Raw genomic sequence first — 23181 nt, forward strand, 5'->3', positions numbered from 1 at the left:
TGGAGATCAATTTTCTAACCCGAACCCGATCCAGGGTGCGTGGTCGAGCAATCGCTTTAACCACTAGGCTACCCCACCGAACACCCTGGGGGTGTTGATATTTCATGTGGTGGTAAGAGTCTATTTAAATGTTTGTGTGCCAGCCACCATTGGTAAACGGACACTGTACCTATGAGGCGAACTGTGTATTCCCCAGGAATGAGACATGTTTCCCGAGAAATGGCATCACTGTAGAATTGTGTAACGGGTATGCACATCAATACAGTGAATGTTTAATAGACATGGGTATTACCTGGAATGTGACTTGGAATATGAGGCTACTAATATACAGCATGTAAGCATTGTCTGTCGTGGAATGTATTTCTCCCTGCATGGCGTATTTGTTGCTTCATGTCACTGTGCTCATTTACAAGCGCTTCTACTCTCACTCTAATTCTGGTTTGTTGTTCATTATGTGTTCCATCAGGTTGGCACGTTCAAATTTGCCACTTCATGTCACGCCACGTCCGAGGGGAGTAGTTACACCACACGGTCATAGATCATCTTCTACTGATGTCCTACGTTCTACGGGTATGTGATTTTCCCATGTACTTTCTTCGCTGAGAAACATATCATATCAAAGGTTCGCAATATCTAGAATATATGTATTATATACTCCTCAAAAACAGAAACGCATAGCTACAAATTGTTATCAGTTTATACATGTAAGGTTCAGTAATACAGGGCAGTCATGAAGAAAACCTGGACGAACATTAACGGTCCAATGCTGCATGAAACTGTAAGTCACAAATGACAAGTGTTCCAAGATCAAGGTCGCAGAGCAGTCAGTATCTTGAGTGGCCACTATTAGCATCAATGGTTGCTTGTCATCGGCATCCCATTGACTGGACCAGATTCCGGATGAAGTGCCTGGTACTCTTCCCTCAAGGCCACAAACAGAGCAGGTAACGTCTGTGACTGAGGGTCACGCTGTCGCACACGACGATCCAATTCGTCCCACAAATGTTCAATAGGGTCAAGATCCGGTGATCGTGAGGGCCAATCAAGAACGTGAACGTTGTTCTGGGCAAGGAAATCCCTGGTTATTCTTGCTGTATGCGGCCGAGCGTTATCATGCTGAAAAATGACGTTCTGGTGGTTCATGAAAGGAAGGACATGACGCCTGATGATTTCATCACGGTAACGTCGAGCTGTCAAATTGCCCTGGACCTGAATGAGATCTGTCCTGTCACTGTATGAGATGCCAGCACAAACCATGACACGTTTTCCACAACATCTGTTCTCTGCCTGTACACAGTTTGCAGCGTAACGTTCGTTACGACGTCGATATACACGTGCTCTTCAAACAGTTCTCCACCTTTGCAATGGCCACGGGAGATGCTGGCGACACCACTGTCTGCGTTGTTGACGTGTAAGGACAGGTCCTAGCAAATGTCTCCTGGAACGAGTACCAGCCTCACGTAAGCGGTTCCTCACAGTCTGATCAGAAATTCTTCTGAGTCCTGGCACTACCGATGTTGTGGAGCTCGAGGATGCTGTGGTGAATCTGTTCCGCAAATGTCGAAGCCGAATAGACCTGTCCTGGCGTGGTCACATGGGGTCGACCTCACCTGGGGCGATCACGTGTTGACCCTTGCTGCTAGTAGTGATGCCTAAGTCTTGCTATGGTACTCTGTGACACATTCAGTTGCCTTGCAATCGGAACTGCTACTGACTCCCCCGCCTCCAAATGACCAATCGCATTGTTGCGCTGAGCCTCAGTAAGTCTAGGCATGACTTTAACACCAAATTTAAGGTTATCAACTGCCCCCGAGTTTTATTGGAAATGATGCATGGAATTTCTACCCGTTCACAATTTATTGCATTTATTGAGGAAAACAGATTTTGGCGAGTTGTCCCCAATGACAATGGATCCAAACTCGGAAATGTTTGCAGACAGCGTTCATCATAGATTTACTGATTACACAGACACCAAATTCAAATTCGAAAAGTTACATAATTATTTATATATTGTTCGAACGCACTCTGCATGTCTGCAGTTAAAACGTCAAGAAATGAATGGCCAAACTCATTGAAAGGAGATCTGCCTTCCTTATAGCATATGTACGCATGCACTCAGATTTACAATTCGTTTTTATCATGTCTTAGAGAGAGAAAAAAAACATGCGACTACCTTCAACACGAGGAAGTGTGTAAAGGTGACTGTTTATTTAAGACGTAAGAGTAGGGGGTTGGGAGGGGGGGTGGGGGTCGTGCAGGTGCCTGTTAATGCTGACTTAGTTATACTTACCTATATATTTCAGTTTATCTAAGCCCATGAGTTGTATCGGTCTATGATTTTACTTATATATACTTATATCCAAGCAAATCTGTCCATTCGGTGTATTTGAGTGCAATATCTGTTGAGTTTTCACACACCAGGGGAATATGATCTTGTTTTTATTTACGAAGTCTACCCAGCACTAAGGAATACAGCTGATACGTATTTATTTGTTCGTTTGTTTTTCATGCATTGTTCTTCGTAGGGTGTGATGTTTCTACTGGTAAACACTTATCCCCTTGAAAGTGTCTTCCTCATGAGATTCGCATGTCCTTAAACCCTGTCTCATTTTGTCTCCAAAGCTTCTCCGTAATGGAAGCTAAGTTACATATTATCCTTTTCTAAAATCATTGTTCAAGTATATTTTGTTTGTTTTTGTGCACTTTTCTCTTTTCATCTTACCTGGCTAACTGAAATGTCATAAATGTTTGCGAGAATGTAATGGTTTTGTTTGTTGGTTGCGTAGCGCAGCTTTCACCAATAGTATAGCTGTCGGTATGTAAATAATCGTACCTGAACCAGACAGTCAGTGACTGACATGTTGACATCGATCTACGCAACCGGTTAAAAGTAATCGGACTTGCTGAATCAGTTTGCATGGAAATGTTGTATTCGTTTGTCTGCTTTTCATGTTCGTGTTATAAAGGTTTGGTGATGTGCATTGCTAAAGAAGCAGTCAGCACCACTCGGCCCTTTCCGTAACCCCCAAGAATACTAGTCCCTGCCTTGAGGCTCGTCATGTGCGAAAATATCATAAACCAATCAGAACGCGTGTAATTATTTTGTGGCAATGGGAAAAATAATCAGGAGTACCTAAATCGCTTATAGCATTATGTGATTGTTTCAAAAGTAAAAAACATATATGTCGTCACACGGGTGAAAGTGCAAAGAAATAAGCTGACACAATTGTGTAGCCTTATGTGTAGATTAAAACTAAGTTATGTGAATGTTAGTCGCAAAAGGGTAAATGTTCATGTTCACTGCAAAAGCCATTAGTAACACAAACTAAAGGAAAGGTTCCCGTAGTTTGTAACTAAAGTCTACTCTCTCATAGTCATATGCACACTCTCATAGTACGTCTAGCTGTCTCTGATCCATAGTATGCAACGTTCTCATATCACCAAAACTGATCGCAGAAATACAGCAGGTGGAGACAGCATGACGTCATTCAGTAACAAACCTTTGGTTGGTTGGTTGAAAATGGTATCTAACCGTTTTCAGCAATTCCTCATTCAGTTGGTTGTTAAAAGCAAACATTATGACAGTAGTTCAGAAAAATAACATATCAATAAGAACACAAATAACATTATATTTTCATTCAAAATTTAAGAGACAGTGTCACACCATCTTTCAAAACTAGTTGAAGATCTCGCGGAGAAGTTCCATCTTGGCCTACAGTGGCAGGTTCAGTGGCAGGTTCAATGGTGGCTGGTGCGGCAGAGACTGAGAACGTGGGCGACGATGTCGTGGATGTGACTGTAGCTGCTGCTGTGACAGATCGTCGTTTCCTCTGTATTATGTCATCAACCCGGGCCTCCATCTCCGATGATGTTCTCTGCGTTATGAAAATGTTAACATTATTCACAGCAGCATATTATCCTGATCTTCTGGTAAATGTAGTATAGACTAAGTCTGCTATGTGAAATTTAGACGACAGGTTAAACAACATAATCTTAGCCAGACGAATAGCAGTTTACAAATTAATATTCAGAAGGACGTGGCCCAAAAAGTTGAAATGTGGAACATTTGAGTCGACAAACTATATTTTAAAGTAGTTACATTATGTTTCGCCCAAAAAACTATTCATGTCAAACGTCGTTTGGGGACGAGTTTATGATAAAGAATAACTGTATACACACCTTGTAACTCCTAATGGCTCCAGATTTATGCCCCGTCCTTTCTGCAATAAGCTGTTCGTCCACACCGGCGTCGTAGAGACGTGTAGCTGTTGTTGCTCTAAGAGAGTGGTTGGAGTAGAATCCCGCAAACCCAGCAAGTTTGCATATTCGACCAACTGTTCCTCTCAAAGGATGTTTACCAATAGGACAGTCAGCATACCATGTGTCCTCTTTCACAAACCTGAGTGGTCGGAGGTAGAAATCAGAACACTTGCCATCTCTTGGCCTAAAAAAGAAAAAGGAATTTGTAATATTGATACCATCTTGCCCATTCAGTGACAATTTACAATAATGTCAGTGCATTGTAACAGTATTTCCAATATTATAAACCGTGACAAAAGTAATACTATAATTTCTGAGTCACACATGTCATGCCTTTCTGTGTATACCAATTATTAGGAGTGAAAGCGAGACCTAAAACTAAAATATTCACAGCCAGCATAGTAAAACTATTTCTTACTCACCGAAGTGACATGTACTTTTCGTAGAGACGTACTAGGCATCTCTCAGGTCGCTCTTTTGTTGACGGATATGCTTATTGATTTCTTTTCCAAGCGCCTGTGTTTTAATCCCCATTTGTTGGTTTTGGAAACATCCTCAGTGTACCTAAGAGTTCTACACCCATCTTCCATATTGGTCAGGTAGAACTGTGAATTCGGTCCCACCCTTAGAGTCCTGTGTTCATCCCCAGCTCTTAAAGCGCAGTTCAAACCAATCAGATACACCAGAGTGTCTATGAGTTTTTGAGGGGTGTCCTCACCTAAAATTCCCTGTTTCCACAACACATCTTCCTGTTCAACAGTTATTACAGCTGCCTGTCTCTTATCGATCCCAATTCCCTGTCGCGCTAGAGATTTCATTTTGGCGTCCAAAACAGTCCTAAGTCCGGAGAATAAGGGAGATTCGTAAAAGTTTATTTGAATTCCATTCCGACGAATAAAGTATTGAAGTGAGGCAATAACCTCATACAGTGTATTGCCCCGATATTCTTCACCCTTCCGATTCCTGACCTCCGTCACAAAGTACATTAATGTTTTGTTCAATTCACCTTCATTCACAGCTAATTCCAAAATGTTTGAATTTAAGTCACAACCACTAGGACCTTCTCTTGTTTTCCTCTCATCTACCCACGCCTGATAGAGTCTCACAGCCCACATACTTTTGTTTTCAGTATTTCTAGAATAAGATGAATTACACAACTTACTGAAGTCAGAATCTGTCAATGGTTCCGCAAAACGGCATCTATTTTCAGCAGTAACGGCTTCCGGAACAAATGGCTGAAGTTGCTTTTGTAGAAGGGGCCCAGGTGGTTTACGTTTGTTAGACAAATTGAATTCATTATCATATATTCTTTCCTCAATAGCCTGACTTGCTTCAAACAAAAAATCATCTGAACCTGAGGAAATGTCAACACCTATATCAAAACTTGGGGTGTCCTTTGGTTCTGAAATAGTGGTATTAAGTAAATCTTCAAAGTCTGAATTGATTACAACTTTTGAAGTTTGAGAAAAAATGTTTTGTGTAATAAAAATCTCCATATCTGAATCAGAGGTTTCCATTATGAACCCAACAAACTATGACTTCAAGCAAAACTGAATGATCCACGTTATCAGTTTTCGCGAGATTAACACTCCCATAGTTTTCGTCGTGTTAAGCTGCGTTTTGGCGACGTGTACAAACGGTTCCAGACTATGACAAGCATTTGATCGTAACACTGACATTAGATGCGCACGAACAAGTAGTCGAACTTAGTTTTAAGTAGGAGAAGGTCCTCAAACTCGCGATTAGTTTCGCACGTGAAGCAGGTTCTCGGCCTACGGCCTCGAACCTGCTTCACGTGCGAAACTAATCACGAGTTTTCGGACATTCTCCTACACATACAGTTTTAATACGGATGATGCGATAGATGGTGAGATATTCAAATACACACGAGCGTGTGTTTACATGACGGCCCAATAGCGTGTATTGGTGACGATCTTACGAGCTTGTTTTGAAGATTGTACGAACGCTTTTAACAGTTTAGGAACCATTATCATACATCGCGTCGAGTTTTAAAAAATAATATTACATCTGTAGAACTAATTAATCTTCATCAATGGGCTTATATTTCACACGTCTGGAGATATTTTAGTCTCACTTTGGGTAATCATTCATATTTGTTTTTTAGAATATTCCTTTTCACAATTCCACCAGGAGTATGGCAGCAGGTTTACACGAATGTTCAATTTGAGAAATATTTTAAAGTCATTTTTTAGAATCTTCTTTGTGATATGAATGAATGAATGAATGAATGAATGAATGAACCAGTAGAATAAACCAAAACCCAATTTAGATATACACATTTGGAAATATGGGTTGAAAAATGAATATGTTTAACAAATATTGTTTCTCTCCATCTTTTAGTTCAATCAAAGAGGTTTAATCCTTTGAAATAAACAGATACAAAAACTGCAATACAACAAGTGCTTCGGTGATATTAAGTACCACTGGAATCGAAGAGGAATAACGGAGTTAGGGGTTATCGTTCCAGGTTAATGTAGTTCCATTATTCATACATCAATTCCAGAGTAACACAAGAAGATGACGAATGTTTATAAAGGTAAGAACACGTGCTTGTTCTAGACAGGTGTGAACACGTGTTTGTTTTAATACGGTCTGAACACGTGCTTGTCTCATAAAGGCATGAACATCTGCTTGTTCTATACAGGTGTGGACACGCGCTTTTCTTGTGGAGGTGTAAACATGTTCTAGTTTTATAAGGTGTAAACAAGTGCTTGTCTTTTACAGATGTGAACACGAGCTTGTTTTGCAAAGGTGTGAACGTGTGCTTGCTTTATACAGGTGTTAACACGTGCTAGTTTTATGAAGGTGTGAACATGTGCTTGTTTTATAGAGGTGTAAATAAATGCTTGTCTTATAAAGGTGTGCTCATGTGGCTTTTTTATAAAGGTCTGAACATGTGGCTGTTTTATAAGAATGTAAACACGCACTTGTTATATTAACATGGTGGAAATGCACAATATTTTATAAAGATTCTATGACAGAATATTTTATTGAAATATCGAAATGCTACACGTGCCACATCTTCAGTCTGCCAAGGGTCACACTGATAACGAAGGTCCAAGACCAGTATCTTGTAAGTGTCAACAGATAGAGATAGGCTAATCCAATTTATCGTGTACTTCTCTCGTGGTCACACCGATAACGAATGTCCAAGACCAATATCTTGTATGTGTCAGCAGATGCATCGTGTCTTTCGCTTGTCAACGCCGTTGTGGTCAAATACGTTATGAAAATCTTTATGTAATTCTGACAGATAGAGTAACTTAACTTCGCAGTAGGTACGTTATCGGTACTCGAATTAGGCAATAGGATTTAGATACAACAACTTATCAGCAATATTATCAGTAAACCCGATTAGCTATGACAACTGGGAAAGGGTATAAAACAGGGACGACCACAGTCACAAATCACCCTGTGACTGTGGCGCAATAAACTCCTTGTTTATTTACTCAGGTAAGACCCTTTACTTTCTTCTACCTTGGCAAACCGTTACCATTACTGTTCAATGTTTTCTGCAATACATTTTTGCTATCGTGACCACATGTTAAGATCCTTGGCAAGGTCGTTATGTTTAGGTGGAACGTGGTCGTTAATATATTTTAGACTATTACTCTCCATTGCTCTGTTCAGGAGCGGCTAGGTACCCTAGTGGTTAGAGCGTTTGTTCGTCAAGCTGAAAGCCCGGGTTCGATTCCCCACGTGGGCACAATGTGTTAAACCATTTCTGGTGTCCTAAGCTATTGCTGAAATATTGTTAAAAGCGCTGTAAAACCCAAATCGCTCCCTGTATTGCTGTTCATGTTTTGTCTGTTTGATAATAGTGGTTTCGTGGCTGTCGTAGAGCTTGTCGTGTATTGTTTAAATTATTGTATTATGAGTAAATACTTTCCCGTGTTGAATGATCCTGGTATAATGTATAGAGTGTGTTCGACACTGTGTATTTCATTATGTACTGCGTAATGTTGTTTTGGATATGCTAGTATTATAAGATGTATGAACGAAATTGTGTTGATGTTATGTGTTAGAAATGTATCTTGATTTATGTAGTATGTGTCGTGTACATCGACGTATGATGATTGTGTACTTTGTATATCAGCATGTAATGATAATGTATCTTGGCAACTGATTACTGATTGTCAATATGTTCTAATAATTATTTGTACCTAATTATGTAAAAATGATCCTGTGACTGTGGCGCAATAAACTCCTTGTTTATTTACTCAGGTTCTCGTGTTGTGTGTGGGTTGGTATAGTTACACCTCCTAGCTGCCAAGCGAGCTGATTCCCCAAACTCGCGAGTTAACAGTTATATAAATGTGTCAACAAGTGTTTGTCTTATAAAAGTGCGAACATGTGCATGTTTTACATGATATGGTTGATGTGATACAACCAGTATTTAGACTGGTCCACGTCAAGGGTTATTCTGGTACTCACGTGAAAATCCGGGTTACAGTTGATCTTCAGTAACCCATGCTTTCCTTAAGAGGCGACTAACGAGATCGAGTGGTCCGACTCGCGGACTTGATTGACACATGTCATTGTATCCCAACTGCTTGGATCGATGTTGATCATGATGTTGATCACCGGACTGTCTGCCACACTCGCTTATTGACATTCCACAGCCATATAGTTTGGATATTGCTGAGACCGGCAATAAACAACAAACCAACCAACCATCAGTATCAATTACTATACCACCACGTGTGAGTCAATGCTTCATTGAGATTCAACAAAATGTTGAATCCCATTGGTTTTAGTTAACGTATGGTCAATTTCTAATGGGTTATGAATGCTTAAATATCAAACGTATATGAGCTGTTTCTGGTGTTTATGAGTACTAATACGCTCTAAACATGACATGACACTTTTGGGGTACCATAACCTTTTCCTTTTATTTTACTGCACTGTATAGAGCGGAACGTTCCATCCCGACCACTGCACTATAGCTGAGTCACCTCTGTAACAATAATGGCGTGAATGAGCAGATTTACTCAGTAATTCTGCAGCTATTCGAACATGAACAGACTCATTTAAAATTCGGGAGCTGGTTGCCTTACAGCTAGGGTATTATGGGGCGGTCTCTTCTATAATACTTTATTATTTGCAGCGAAAGGAGAGATAGAGTTACTTCATACTTTTCAAGACATCCAGCTTGATTGGTGGAGGCTGAAAAATACATCCCAAAAAACGACACAACACCCAGGCCCACACCCACACCCCACTCTACCCTCTACCCTATTTTACTTAACAACAACTGTATGATGATTGCACAACTTTGAATGGGTTTCCCTCTCCTATGTATTTGTACATGTCACCAATGTCAATAGACTTGAACTGTCTGTATGGGACGTATGTGTTGACAGAGGAATTCTGGGGTATGACGCTGCACTACATATCCAGTGGCATTTGTTACAAGATGATGTACTGTATGCAAGCGTTGCTGATCATGTCCGCTGTCTCTGCCGGGTCGGCGGGGGTTTTCACCGATGACCAGGCCAGTAAGGTGGTTATGTTTGTGGAGGAGGTGATGCGGTGTAGACAGATCCCCGGACTGACCGTAGCTGTTGTGAAAGGGGATGAGACATGGACCCGGGGGTTCGGACAGGCGGACATAGAACATGGAGTGAACGTCACCGAAGACACATTGTTTGGAATTGGCTCAGTGACCAAGGCTTTCACGAGCACCCTCCTTGCCATGTTGATCGACGACAGTAATGGAAGGTAAGCCAGATATACATTATTTCTCAACCGCAAAGAGGTTCACCACGTTCACTCGTTCACTGCATTCAACATTGAGTAACATAGTTTGCAGTTTCACTAACAAATATAAAACCTCACAGACAGATAGCTATCACATATCAAGGACTATTCAGTGACTTAGAGATGCGGTGGGTGGTATGCTCACTCGATGGGCGGCACCTGAAACCCTGTTGTTAGGCCTCCGCGTATGATTCAGCAAAGTCTTTAAGAATTTCGCAATCGTATTGTGCCGTGTTTGCAAAGTTTGCTAAAGTTGGGTCGTCATCACCGTTTGACATGCTTGACACTTCTCTGAAAAGCTGATGGATTGACCTAAGAGTGATCCGTTGTAGGTTATGTAATTTATGGGTATTAACTACTGACGTGCTATAAATTATCATAATATGTTGAAGTCTGTTGAAGTTAGCTTGATTGTAGGTCGCACTCTGTCGGTTTCCACAAGATAGCAGTGAAATATGGGGTTTTGAGAGAGTTCAGATGATAAGAGAGCCTTGGGGAGCCAGATACCTAATGCGTATTCCTAATACATGATATTAAGAGAGCCTTGACGATCCAGACAAATAATTCTTATACCCAGTACAGGATATTTAGCATCCTCGAGTACATAAACGTCATAATCTCTTTCTCATATAATGTCATTATAAATTCTGTCCAGTATATCTACCGGAGTAACGTCCCTTTAACAAGGGGAAATCACTCTTAGTGGGTTAAACAGATGACTTTAGTTCTGTTGAACCTACTGCATTTTTAATGAACGAGTATTTCATATTTCAGAAATAGAAGTGATCACTTAAGGTTTTTAACCCGTGATACAAAGCAGAGGTTATTCGGTATATGTATGCATCTATCCAAATTGATACAAATTGATATTAACACTTTTGTAATTTCTTTTACTTAACTAAACGGTTCCTTTCTGAAATTGAAAACTCAAGGTGAATGTTTGGAAAATTCGGAGATGGAAACAGATTATTATAATGTTTCTGAAGGAAAATCTGTAGGTCGAGGCACACAAATGCATGTGAATATACGATTTACAAAAGAGAAAGGTGAAGGAATGAAAAATTGACCAAAGAGAGGAGACTTGAATTTGAATCTCAGTGTCATGGTCACACCATCAGCACATCAACTGACAACGCACCAAAAATCATAATTTGAAAAATATAATATAATATATCAATATATCCGTCCTGTTTACAATCATTTTTATTATAAAATTACTCCATCGGGAATATACACCGTTGCCGATATAAATTCAGATGTAGGTTATCAGTGACGTTTTGTTTTTGACTTCAGAGAATATCAGAGACGTCAATGAGCATAGCTGAAGCAGAAACGATCAACAGAGTTCGTCTTATCATCATCCTAAGCCACCGGAAACAAAACCCATTGGGTTTCAGATTTACTTTTTGACGAATTAACAGTAATTTCGAGAATACTCATCGGTGACTTTATCCTGAATACCCTTAAGTCCAGGTATATCTATATCTCCCATGTATACTGTTGACGGTCCGTCTCTAAAGAACCCACAAGTCATGGGATATCTATATCCCTCATGTATACAGTCGACAGTAAGTCTCTAGTGAACCCACAAGTCCAGGGATATCTATATCTCCAATGTATACTGTCGACAGTAAGTCTCTAGTGATCCCACAAGTCATGGGATATCTATATCTCCTATGTATACTGTCGACAGTAAGTCTCTAGTGAACCCACAAGTCATGGGATATCTATATCTCCTATGCATACTGTTCAAGGTCCGTTTCTAGTGAACCCACAAGTCCAGGGATATCTATGTCTCCCATGTATACTGTGGACGGTCCGTCTGTAAAGAACCCACAAGTCATGGGATATCTATATCTCCAATGTGTACGGTCGACAGTAAGTCTCTAGTGAACCCACAAGTCATGGGATATCTAAATCTCCTAAGTATACTGTTGAAGGTCCGTTTCTAGTGAACCCACAAATCCAGGGATATCTATATCTCCTATGTATACTGTCGTCAGTAATTCTTTAGTGAACCCAAAAGTCAAGGGATATCTATATCTCCTATGTATACTGTCGACACTAATTCTTTAGTGAACCCACAAGTACAGGGATATCTGTATCTCCTATGTATACTGTCGACACTAAGTCTTTAGTGAACCCACAATTCATGGGATATCTATATTTCCTATGTGTACTATGAAGGTCCGTTTCTAGTGAACCCACAAGTCAAGGGACATCCATATCTCTTTTGTATACTGTCGACACTAAGTCTTTTAGTGAACCCAAAAGTCCAGGGATATCTATGTCTCCCATGTATACTGTGGATGGTCCGTCTCTAAAGAACCCACAAGTCATAGGATATCTATATCACCAATGTATACTGTCGACAGTAAGTCTCTAGTGAACCTACAAGTCCAGGGATATATATAACTCCTATGTATACTGTGGACGGTCCGTTTCTAGTGAACCCACAAGTCCAGGGATATCTAAATCTCCTATGTATACTGTGGACGGTCCGTTTGTAGTGAACCCACAAGTCCAGGGATATCTATATCTCCCATGTATACTGTCAACAGTAAGTCTCTAGTGAACCCACAAGTCAAGGAATATCTAAAGCTCCTATGTATGCTGTTGAAGGTCCGTTTCTAGTGAACCCAAAAGTCCAGGGATATCTATATCGCCTATGTATACTGTGGACGGTCCGTTTCTAGTGAACCCACAAGTCCAGGGATATCTATATCTCCTATGTATACTGTCGACAGTAAGTCTGTAGTGAACCCACAAGTCCAGGGTTATCTATGTCTCCAAAGTATACTGTCGATGGTCCTTCTCCGGTTTATCTTAAAGTCTAGTGATGTGTAAATCTCTAATGTATACTGCCAATGCTTCATCGAGTCATTTTGATTTACACATACTTTCACCAAGGGAATATAAAAAATTGATATAAACTCGAATATGCGTTTCCTTCCTATTCATTTAATTGAACCTACACCTTTATATCTGTAGCCAACTGGTTCACCCGTTACTGGTAACCCGCAGAGACTTAAACCTGCATGCCCTCAGGTTCACGAAAGGCATGAGTGACGCTTAATGCCATTAATTTGTCAAGCATGCATTTCAAACTTTCATTTCATATCATGACCTTAAACTTGCTTTCAGGGCAACTGAGTCAAGCAGTGAACTAGTTGTTTGCCTGTTTTGATGTTAGATATCTTAGAACCTCTGTAGTAAATGTGATATTATGAGACCTAGTCGCATTACTGTGGCAATTAGTGTATATTACTGTGTTGCAGATTAACGTGGACATCAAAGGTGAAGGATGTGTTGGGGCCAGATTTTGAATTTGTGGACGAGGAGAGAACAAGGGAGACTACCCTGAGGGACCTTTTCACCCACCGCACAGGACTCCAGACTGCAGTCTTGGCACTCTTTGCTGGATCTGACAGAAACTTCACAAGAGCTAAATTAGCAAAGTAAGTTTGTTCTAATCATGAATATTATTTCAGCGAAAGTAAAAATCACATACAAGTGAACTTTCATTTCGTGCGCCGGCGGCGTTGCCAGTCTTACACTTTCCAGTATCTGCAATGAACAGACTTTCGAATCCAGTATTCGTCCAGATCTTAATAGCACGTACTCTCTAGTAAGTGCTCTCTCGTTTTTTCTTTTACTTGGATTACCTTACTAAGTACACAATATGACACAATGGCCATTACCTTGCCTGTCATTTTTTCCACAATTCTGTACTAGGCCCTCCAAGGAGGTTTTGTTAATGTCAGTCATGCAGTGCAAACACAGTCTTCACGAGCCAACATAGTGGTCTACTTTAAGTTTGTTTTCATCATCATTTTGAATATCCAAAGACGTTCAAACTGGCACGTAATATTTACACTGAAAAGACCGTAAGTCATGGGAGTAACTGGCTAACTGAATGGAAATGTCAACAGATGTTTTTAGAACGGGGTGCGTTCAAAGAACGGCTGCTGTGAGAACGGGGTGCGTTCAAAGAACGGCTGCTGTGAGAACGGGATGCGTTGTGTCAGCTTGGTATAAGTAGGTTACGGCACTTCGCCAGATTATACATTGTTCAGATCTACCGGTGACAAACAAGGTTTCATTCCTTTTCGAAAGGTTCTGGTTGTCTGCTGACAGGAAGGAACCGATTATCCTTTTAGAAATAATCAATTTCAGAACTAACCAACCTTAAAGTAGCTACCTAGTGTCAACAACTGTGACAGCTCGGGCAGTTTGAACCTAGAACTGGTTCTTGAATATATACTCTTGTCACCGGATATCTGATACCGGAAGTAAGCTGGGCCTCCGTCTCTCATGTATTATCACAAGATGGTGCTCGAAAAGGGAGAGGAAACAGGTACCGGACGTACTGCCTCGGGAGACTAACAGACCAGTTCAACTGCAAATACCATTCATGCAAACTTATGTTAACATATTTTGGAATGAAACGGTAAGGAGATGGAACAAGCTCTGTTCACTGCACATAGCTGAAAGAATTTTCCTATTTTTCTGTATTTTTTTCGTGTGAATGTGGAAAGTTTATGTTTTTCGAGTGAGAGAGTGAGTTTGGTTTTAAGCCGCTCTTTAGGAATATTCCACCAATATCACAGCGGGGGATACCGAAAATGAGCTTGACATATTGTCCTTGGCGTCACGAGCGAGCGATTTAACCACCTGGCTACCACACCGCCATATTTCGGTTGAAGACACTCCAGGTATACCTTAATGGAGTCTGTCTTACAATATTGCACGGACGTTAACACGTTTGGTCCAGCAATCCAGCGTGAACCCACTCTGCAATTCTGTCTGTGATGCTAGCCTTCGTTTTTCAGCCTTAAACCCATGTTACCCTTACACAAAATGTACATAATGTATTTTCCTAACTATTTTCTTCACATTGGTATACATATATATGACCTGTATAGTAAAGATTTACTCTTCACTCTTCAGAAATCGCACACACACAACCATAAAAAAATTGCTGAAATGGATTATTGCAATGCATTATTAGCAAGAGCTATATGTCGGCAGTCTTACCTTGCATTTGGGCGAGCCCAAATGCTGCTTATATTTTTTATACACATATTTCTATTATGTCCTTTGTGCTATATTACCATAATTACCCACCATAACGCACTGTTTACATATGAGTGGTCATTACATTATTGCGAACACGGGTGTTTCCATGGATATGTTTTCCTTATACAGATTACAAGCCAGTACGGAAGCACGAAGACAAATCTGGTTTCTAACATTATTGCTCCTTCCACAGGCGTTTCCGCTTTCTCCCGGAAGTCCAACCCTTCCGTGACGTCTTTGAATACAACAATTGGCCGTACGCTCTTCTTGGCCGCATTGTGGAAGTGTTGTCAGGAGAGTCTTACGAAGCCACTCTGGAAAAACGGATCTTCAAGCCACTGGGAATGAACAATTCACGTGTTCTGGGAAAGACGATTACCTCAAATGCAACAGGAATGGCAAAGCCGTACTTTTTCGTGGAGAACGAGCTGATATTAACGGATCCTTCTATTTACGAGTAAGACAAAAACACTTAATCGCTTTTACTAAAAAGCATTGATAACAAAATAGACAAGCATATCCATGATGAGTACAAAGTAAACATAATACATTATCTACATCGTGAATCAAGAGGCGAGATATTTACACATTTGTTGTTCCTTAAAACAAAAGCTATTCATTTTATGTACATTTAGCATGTTAAATGTTTTCTTTGTCCAACTGGAGATTCGATATGGTCCAAAGAGTGCCTTCGAATACTTTAGTCGTTTCCTTTGAGACATATTCACCCCCTAACATCAGTGGTTCGGATAGTTACTTACACTATATTGCATTGTCCTCTGATACAGAGGCGATTAAATACATACTGTGTGTGTGTGAGAAACCTGAGGTGAGATATATATTCATTCACAATACGTCAGGGAATAGATTTACGTTTTACGCCGTTTTACGCCCAATAAGCATTATGATACTTCGCTGCAACCTTTCTCTTGTTGTCATGATGAAGATACAGGTTCGATTCTCACATTGGTACAATCTGTGAAGCCCGTTTATGATGTCGCTGGCAGTGATATAGCTGAAACATTGCCACAAAAGCTAAACTCACTCATCCACAAGTCGATTTCTGGTGTTCCTGTTGTTCCCAGCTATGATATTGCTGACATATTGCTGAAAGCGGGACAAACCTAAACTCACTTACATCTAGATTTATCTCTGACTGACAGCACAAGGATACAAACATCCAGGGGCTACTTTCACGAAGCAACCTTTACTACTAGTAAGGTTAACTACTGTTGCACATTGTAGAAAGGTAATCTTAGTGACTTGATCAAGGCTTTCCTGATCATACATAGTAACGTGTCCCCCGTGACGATGGGCGATGTGATTTTATGTTCTAATGTTGGTTCTCTACAGCTTACATCCAGGAGAAGCCACAGGGGCCATTGCGTCTTCTGCAGAGGACATGGCTAAATGGATGCACTTTCTACTCAGACAATGGGTGTCTCAGAACGTCACTTTGGTCAACCCCCTAACACTTGCGGAGGCATTTCAAGCCATTCAGAGTATAGTAGACGGTGCAGCGTTGTCGAAACCAGCATTTCCTGTGATAGACCTGAAGTATGGATACGGTTATGGGTGGTATATATCGACATATAGAGGTAAGAATCAATAAGATTGGAAATACCTGCATAATGGTTATTGCCCACTCCCAATACAGTACGTATCTCCGTTAAGTCATACATATTAATATGCTTGTTTCTCATTTCCGCCCGACCAAAAAATCGACCAGATCTTATGATCTTTTTTCACTTTCTACGAGAAAGAAAATCCTACATTGACTCCTTAAATATGCATGAATGTTTCACACTTCTACGTTTGTGTCAGATAAAAGGTTCCAGAGAAATCAAAGGGAATACATTCTAAATATAAAACCCGTTCGTCCCACCATATATTTTGTGAAGAGAATCAAGAATATTTTCTGTGGGGCCTTATCATGACATCATCCATAACAAGAATTGTACTGGGGCTTTGGAGGGACATGCCCCCCTAAATTGTGCAGTTGTAATACACATGTAATATGTACTTAAAAGGGTAGGAAATATAAGCGTTAACAAACATTTCAAAGAAAGGCATGAACGCACCACCATTTTCTCTTTATGACCACCCCTAAACACAACGCATGGGACGCACGTGCACAACGCAGTAGCCCTATACACGTGCATGGAGAGTCATTCTTGGTTTTGACGGTTTTCAATAGACCATTACTTTTGACACTCCTCTTGCATCACATAGTTCTTGTTTGTTTCTTGTCATTTGTTTGGGGTACTGTAAGTCCCCAAAGTCCCCGGTATAGTTATCTACCTTCAGTGGTATAGGGATAGTTACCTCGTTTGTTTTTTGTTTTTTTTTGTTTTTTTTTTGTTTTGTTTTGTTTTGTTTTTTGTTTTGTTTTTTTATTGGGGGGGTCTTTGCTTTAAATATTATATTGTCCTAATATAATTTAATCCTCATACTATGTTGAACTAGTTTGTTTTACTGTCCTTCGTCGAGACAGATTTTTGAAATATGTGTAGTTATCATGAAATTATAAAGATGTTGTGACTGCAACACGACCGCTGTGACAATAAACTTGCAAACCAGTCGTCACGATCAGTTCTTAGAGAACCATACGCCGGTACTTTGATTAATCAACGGAATACATTATATTTTGATTATGTCTCAACCTCTTTGTTTGTATGAATAAACACTTTATTTGTCAATCTAACAATTTCAAGTTGTTTTTCTTGTAGGGTACAAACAGTTCATGCATACAGGCGACTTGGTATCTTATGTCAGCTCCCTTGTGCTTTACCCCGACCTGGACACTGGAATCTTTATAAGCGCCAATGGAGCTGGAACAATGGATGAACATACTGCGGAAAGGTTGATCTCTTTCTATATTTCTGATACACTGATAGACGATACACCTTGGCTAAATTCTTCCACGGCTTGTGCGTTCCCTGTGCTATCACCCAGACTAAATAATTCCGACGTCACAAACGCTGAAGTGGAATGTCTTGATTGTTATATTGGGAAATACGGTAATTACCTGTTTGGTGATGTTGATGTTAGGAGAGGATCAGGATCGTCATTGGAACTACACTACGGGAAGTTACGGGGTTCTCTCAATACCACGGCTGATAAAAGTACATTCAAACTGGATATCTGGGACCCGTTGAGGTTTCTTTCACGGCCAGGCAATGAGACGTTTCTTTTCCCGGTAAGGTTCTATGGGTTAAATAATGGAGAGTATTCGAAAGTTGATCTCGGCTACAAGTTTACATTTAGCAAAGGTATCAGTGTTTACGATGAAAATATAGACACTCATACCAAACCTGGAACAAATGGGCAGGGCTTCAAGGAGGTCAGCTTTCCTCTGATTGTGTTTGCAGTAATTTGTATTATCTTGTCCAAGTGATAAGGACAAAGAGTGAGTTATTAATACTATCCAAAATCCCATGTGTAGAATCTCACAATTCTGTTATCCAAACGAAATGGCATTGGTGTGGAAAAACGTTGGATGTTCTCAATCATAAAAATTATCAATTTCACACGATTGTAATATCTTGCTTATGCTCCGCAAAATGTGTTCATATGCAACTATCGTATTTTTAAGAATAGGCGAGACTTCTCCGACAGCACATTCATTTAGGCAAGCACTATATAAGATTACTTATATTGTATTTTTGTGTTCATATGTCTTGACTACTTTATGGCTTATATTGCAAAGCATCCACGGTTGAATAGATATTCGACTTTAATGTACTCTCATTTAGCCTTGCTTCTCTGCTCTCACTACCGCCAAACAGAGATATGAACAAGTCCCAGGGGGTATTTAACTAATCGGGAGAAATGACATTCGGACTGTGTTTTCTACTGAAGCAGCCTCGAAAGACTGACCCAGGATATTCCGAACGATATTTACGGCCTCAGCGATACAGTTCAGAGCGTTATTTTGTTTAGTTCTTAAATTTGAACGAAAACACTTGTCAAAGTATTTTTTGCCAAGGAACTCCTCAGTTTGAAACTGGACCCGTGTGACTCGAGAAAGCTGTTGTCTCATTGGCTGAGGTCGACTTCCTATCTGTCTTTTCATTGGTCTCTGTTCCTTTTCCTGTAATACGTGGGTATTATAGCGAGAATTTGTATATAACGAGATTCACCATTAGCATCTATACAGAATCTATACAGAATAAATCAGTATATCCTCAAATACTGTCGTCACTCTTCATCTCAACTTCCAGAATGACAATCATAGAAGACCTTGTAAACTGAAATATCCCTAGTTATCGTACCACATAATGGACTACTTGAAGATCTAAACCAAGCCGAAACACTTGGTGTCACAATGCAATAGTACTGTGTCATGAAAGGCGGCTCACTAAAACACATAGGTCGCAGTCTGTACGATGAATTCCAGTCAGTTTATCACAACACCGAGACTTCACTTCATGTAACGGATACTCTGCTTGAACACCTGGGTCCCATTCTTCACATGAGTGCAATATGTAAAACCCATTTCTGATATCATGTTATGGCTGTGTATTTCTTACAACGGTGTTAAACTACACTCACTCAAGCTGTTTCCGTATGAGTTAATTAAGGACAAAAATGAGAACTCGTTGTTCCAAGGCAAGGTGACAAGGGTTGCATTACATAATCTTCGAACCTGGTTTTCCCGTCTATATTTTAACCTTGACTTTATATCCTGAAACGATTCGTATCTGATTCATATTACACTCGCAACGCAAAAGAACTCGATACCTTCTGTATCCAACTGACCCACTAAAGCTCCTCGTACGTCCTGCATAGCCTGCCGATACATTATATTCCTTTGTAATTGCAAAATACGATGGTATGTTATTCCAGAGTACTGTATGGTGTGATGCATGTGTTTCTTAAATAGTTCAGCAAACTGAAACTCATCTGTGGAGAAACTGTTCTTTTATTGGTCAGAACTACATGCCAGCGCCTCGCTTTTCTCTTGAGCGTCCTTCAGCTGGTCAGGCTCCCTGTCCTTCCGGGTCTGTGACCTCGTCAAGCGAATGTCCTGGTTATGACTTGCTGGAAGACAGATATAATGCCTGTTCATGCCGTAGAAACACTGATTGTAACATCATCACAGAGAGATTATGTCAAATATTTGATATATCAAACATCTGGAGCAGACAACGCACCCCTAGAAACAACACACATTTGAGCTAGCTAAAAGCATCGATAGTCGAAAACTTAGTCCCATGAAAAATTATTCATGTTTATCGATATGAAAATTGTGTTGTCGATAGTACCCTTCGCTAAGTCTTCTCGTAAAACAATTTTAATATTTCATTCATTATATGTTCACAAGGCTGCTTCGTTAATAATCCATGCAAAAACATGACACAACTAAAACGTGATGTGAAAGATATTAATTCCTTTTATTGTCAATTTTTAAAGGTAGAACTCTCGCTATTTATCAATAATCGATAGATATTTCGTCAACGAATATCGATCTCTATAATCGATATCGTTAATCAACCCCAGCTCACATGGGATGAATAACTACCTATTGAAACCTACTGTTGTAACGAACTCAAGGAGACCACTAATTATAGTTTGTTATACCTATTTCACTGAAATGTAAAGGTGGCAAGCCTTGAACAAATAGTTCTAAACATTCGATATTTTGGCGTAGGTGTGTTCGTAATAAGCGTAGTTGACTGTTTTCGAGGTTATGAGAATCCTTTCTGAAAGTATTATACGCTGTAAATACAGGGTTACAGAAAACAAATCACACATAAATCACCTCCCATAATGGCATGAAAAGTTAAACCAGGAATTTTTGGGTCGATCTTTGACGCTGAGGTTAACTTCCCTTACTTTTACAAAGGCGAAGTATGTAGTGAACGGTGGTTGAAGCGTTCGCTCGTAACGCCAAGGATCCGACTTCGATTCTCTGCATGGGTGCAATGTTTCAAGCCCATTTCTTGTTTTTACCTTTGTGATATTGCCGGAATATTGCTAAAAACCATTCTCTCACCTAATGAGTTTTTATAGACTGTTTTAATGAACCTCATATTATAGTTAAACATTTTTATATCTTTAAAATATGAGATAAGTATTTATTTTATAAATAAAAAAGCAAATTTTATTTTGTATATGAAAATCTACCTCTCTGTGGTGAGGGGGTCGGCCTGTCATACTTCTCCCCGGCCTCCTGAACAGCTGGTCTGGAGGAATCTTTTTTCTTCTTAGGGGAACGCGGTGGAGATTCACCTAACCCTGGCTTCACCATTTTCGACATTCTGTTCTTCGGATAGCCGATATCGTCCTAAAAAGTAGTAGTTTCAACAAAACAAGAGTCCAAGCTCATAATATATGTGTATCCCCGCATGTATACGATTCCCAGTTCAAACAACAACAGCACACACATATATGCTGACCGTAAGATAGTGATGAGTCAAATAGATGATTAACTAAAATGGATGGCGGGGGGCCTAGTGCTTATAGGGTTCGCTCGTCGAAAACCCGAGTTCGATTCCCCACATGGGCACAGATTGATATATTGTTCGAATGTTGCAAAAAGCGGCGTAAAACTAAAGTCACTTACTGTCTCACTCATTACCTAAAACCGCACCATTACCGGAAATTAATAGTTAACATTAAACATGGTAGACTACAGATACTTAAGAAACTAAATAAACTAAAATGCTGTCATTAACAACAATACAGGTTTCAAACATATGTAATTAAGTTACGGTATACGACTACCTACCTCAGAGTAACTGAACGAGAAGGGCGGTGTAGAGGTGAGAGGTGTTTCTGTTACTGGAAAAATGGAGTGAGCATTGGTTTCCTAGATACATGTGTTATATCTATGCGAGTGCTCGATTTAGTCAGCCAAATGTCTAGACACGCAATGACTAAACTTAGCTCTATACAAATCATAACATGCATGAGTGCTAACGTATACTTGTGTTCATTTGGTGATTAAAATACTCCGCAGAATTGATGTTCTTTCAGTTCAATGCTCCGTAAATAGCATAGCTGGCCTGGTTATGTTCATTCACTGTCGCAAATACGATGCTGGGATATTCCTTTTCCGGGAGGCTGGGGAACCCCCTTGTCCGTATTTATAAGCAGGGAAAACCCTGTTCCTTTTTAGACAGGTGGATAAACCAAGTTCCCTTCAGAGACAAGGAAACATTATGATTATGTTATTGTGCTGGGCACACAGTGACATGCTACAGCGATGCTGACACAGCTGAAAATATACACTTATCAAATGCTTTACTGTTCAGTTTACATCACATAGAATTGTAGCTTGGTGTGGCCAATTTGTGGGGAATCCCCTAAGAGTGCAGCTTACACGGTTTCGTTTATGTTTCAAACTAAGAGGAAATAGATTGCATTTCACAGACACAGACCTTATCAAAGTCTGCATCATGTGTAAAAACCAGTCTGTCAACCCAACATTTGGGACTGAAGTTTTTATCAAAGTTTTTGCAAATATCTCTTTTGTTATTTTTTTTCAATGTGAAAGTGTTTGCATGAATCTTCACGTTTCTCCGTCCCTCAACAGGAACCTATTTTCAATGTCAAGGCGATCGCCTAATAAAAACGTTACCTACATAACTAGCATCATTTCTTGTGAGTGTTTGAAAAACATTTCGGGCATGGGCTCAATTGATGTAATGTCTAACAGGCGTTGGTAGCATGTGATGTCATCCATTAAATATCTCAGCTTTCTAGTACAGAGATTGTTATTCGATACATTTCCCTGTCAGCTGTTAGTGATGCGTTGGTAACTTAGGGTCAAATAAATTTTTAAGGAATGCAACGGTTACTGTATTGCTATGTCAGTAAATACATATGACTTTGATTCGTTTTGTGACTTTGTGATAGGCGCAGCCGGGAAACAGAATAGGGCCATCCTGGTGTCATGGCTATAAAACAGTGATTCCTAAAACGACATAACCCCATCCGTACGACAGACTTTCATCACGGATTTCTTATTAATGTGCTAAGATCTTTGTCGTCCTACTTTACTCGAAAAAGTCTCAAAGAAAAATAACTCTGTTGTTTGATTGTGACAACAAATCA

General features: G+C 40.0%; 1 protein-coding gene and 1 pseudogene across 1 annotated transcript; one reads left to right on the forward strand and one right to left on the reverse strand.

Moving 5' to 3' along the window:
- Positions 1–1315: 1315 nt before the first annotated feature.
- LOC137272029 (uncharacterized) lies at positions 1316–5078 on the reverse strand (annotated as a pseudogene).
- Positions 5079–9660: 4582 nt separating this feature from the next.
- Positions 9661–19312, forward strand: LOC137272899 (uncharacterized). The gene is made up of 5 exons (XM_067805319.1): positions 9661–10002; positions 13320–13499; positions 15314–15577; positions 16474–16718; positions 17850–19312. The coding sequence occupies exons 1-5, from the start codon at positions 9698–9700 to the stop codon at positions 18515–18517; spliced, it is 1662 nt and encodes a 553-aa protein (XP_067661420.1). The 5' UTR covers positions 9661–9697; the 3' UTR covers positions 18518–19312.
- Positions 19313–23181: the final 3869 nt, after the last annotated feature.

Source organism: Haliotis asinina, chromosome 2, assembly GCF_037392515.1.
Source record: "Haliotis asinina isolate JCU_RB_2024 chromosome 2, JCU_Hal_asi_v2, whole genome shotgun sequence".
Taxonomy (NCBI): Eukaryota; Metazoa; Mollusca; class Gastropoda; order Lepetellida; family Haliotidae; genus Haliotis; species Haliotis asinina.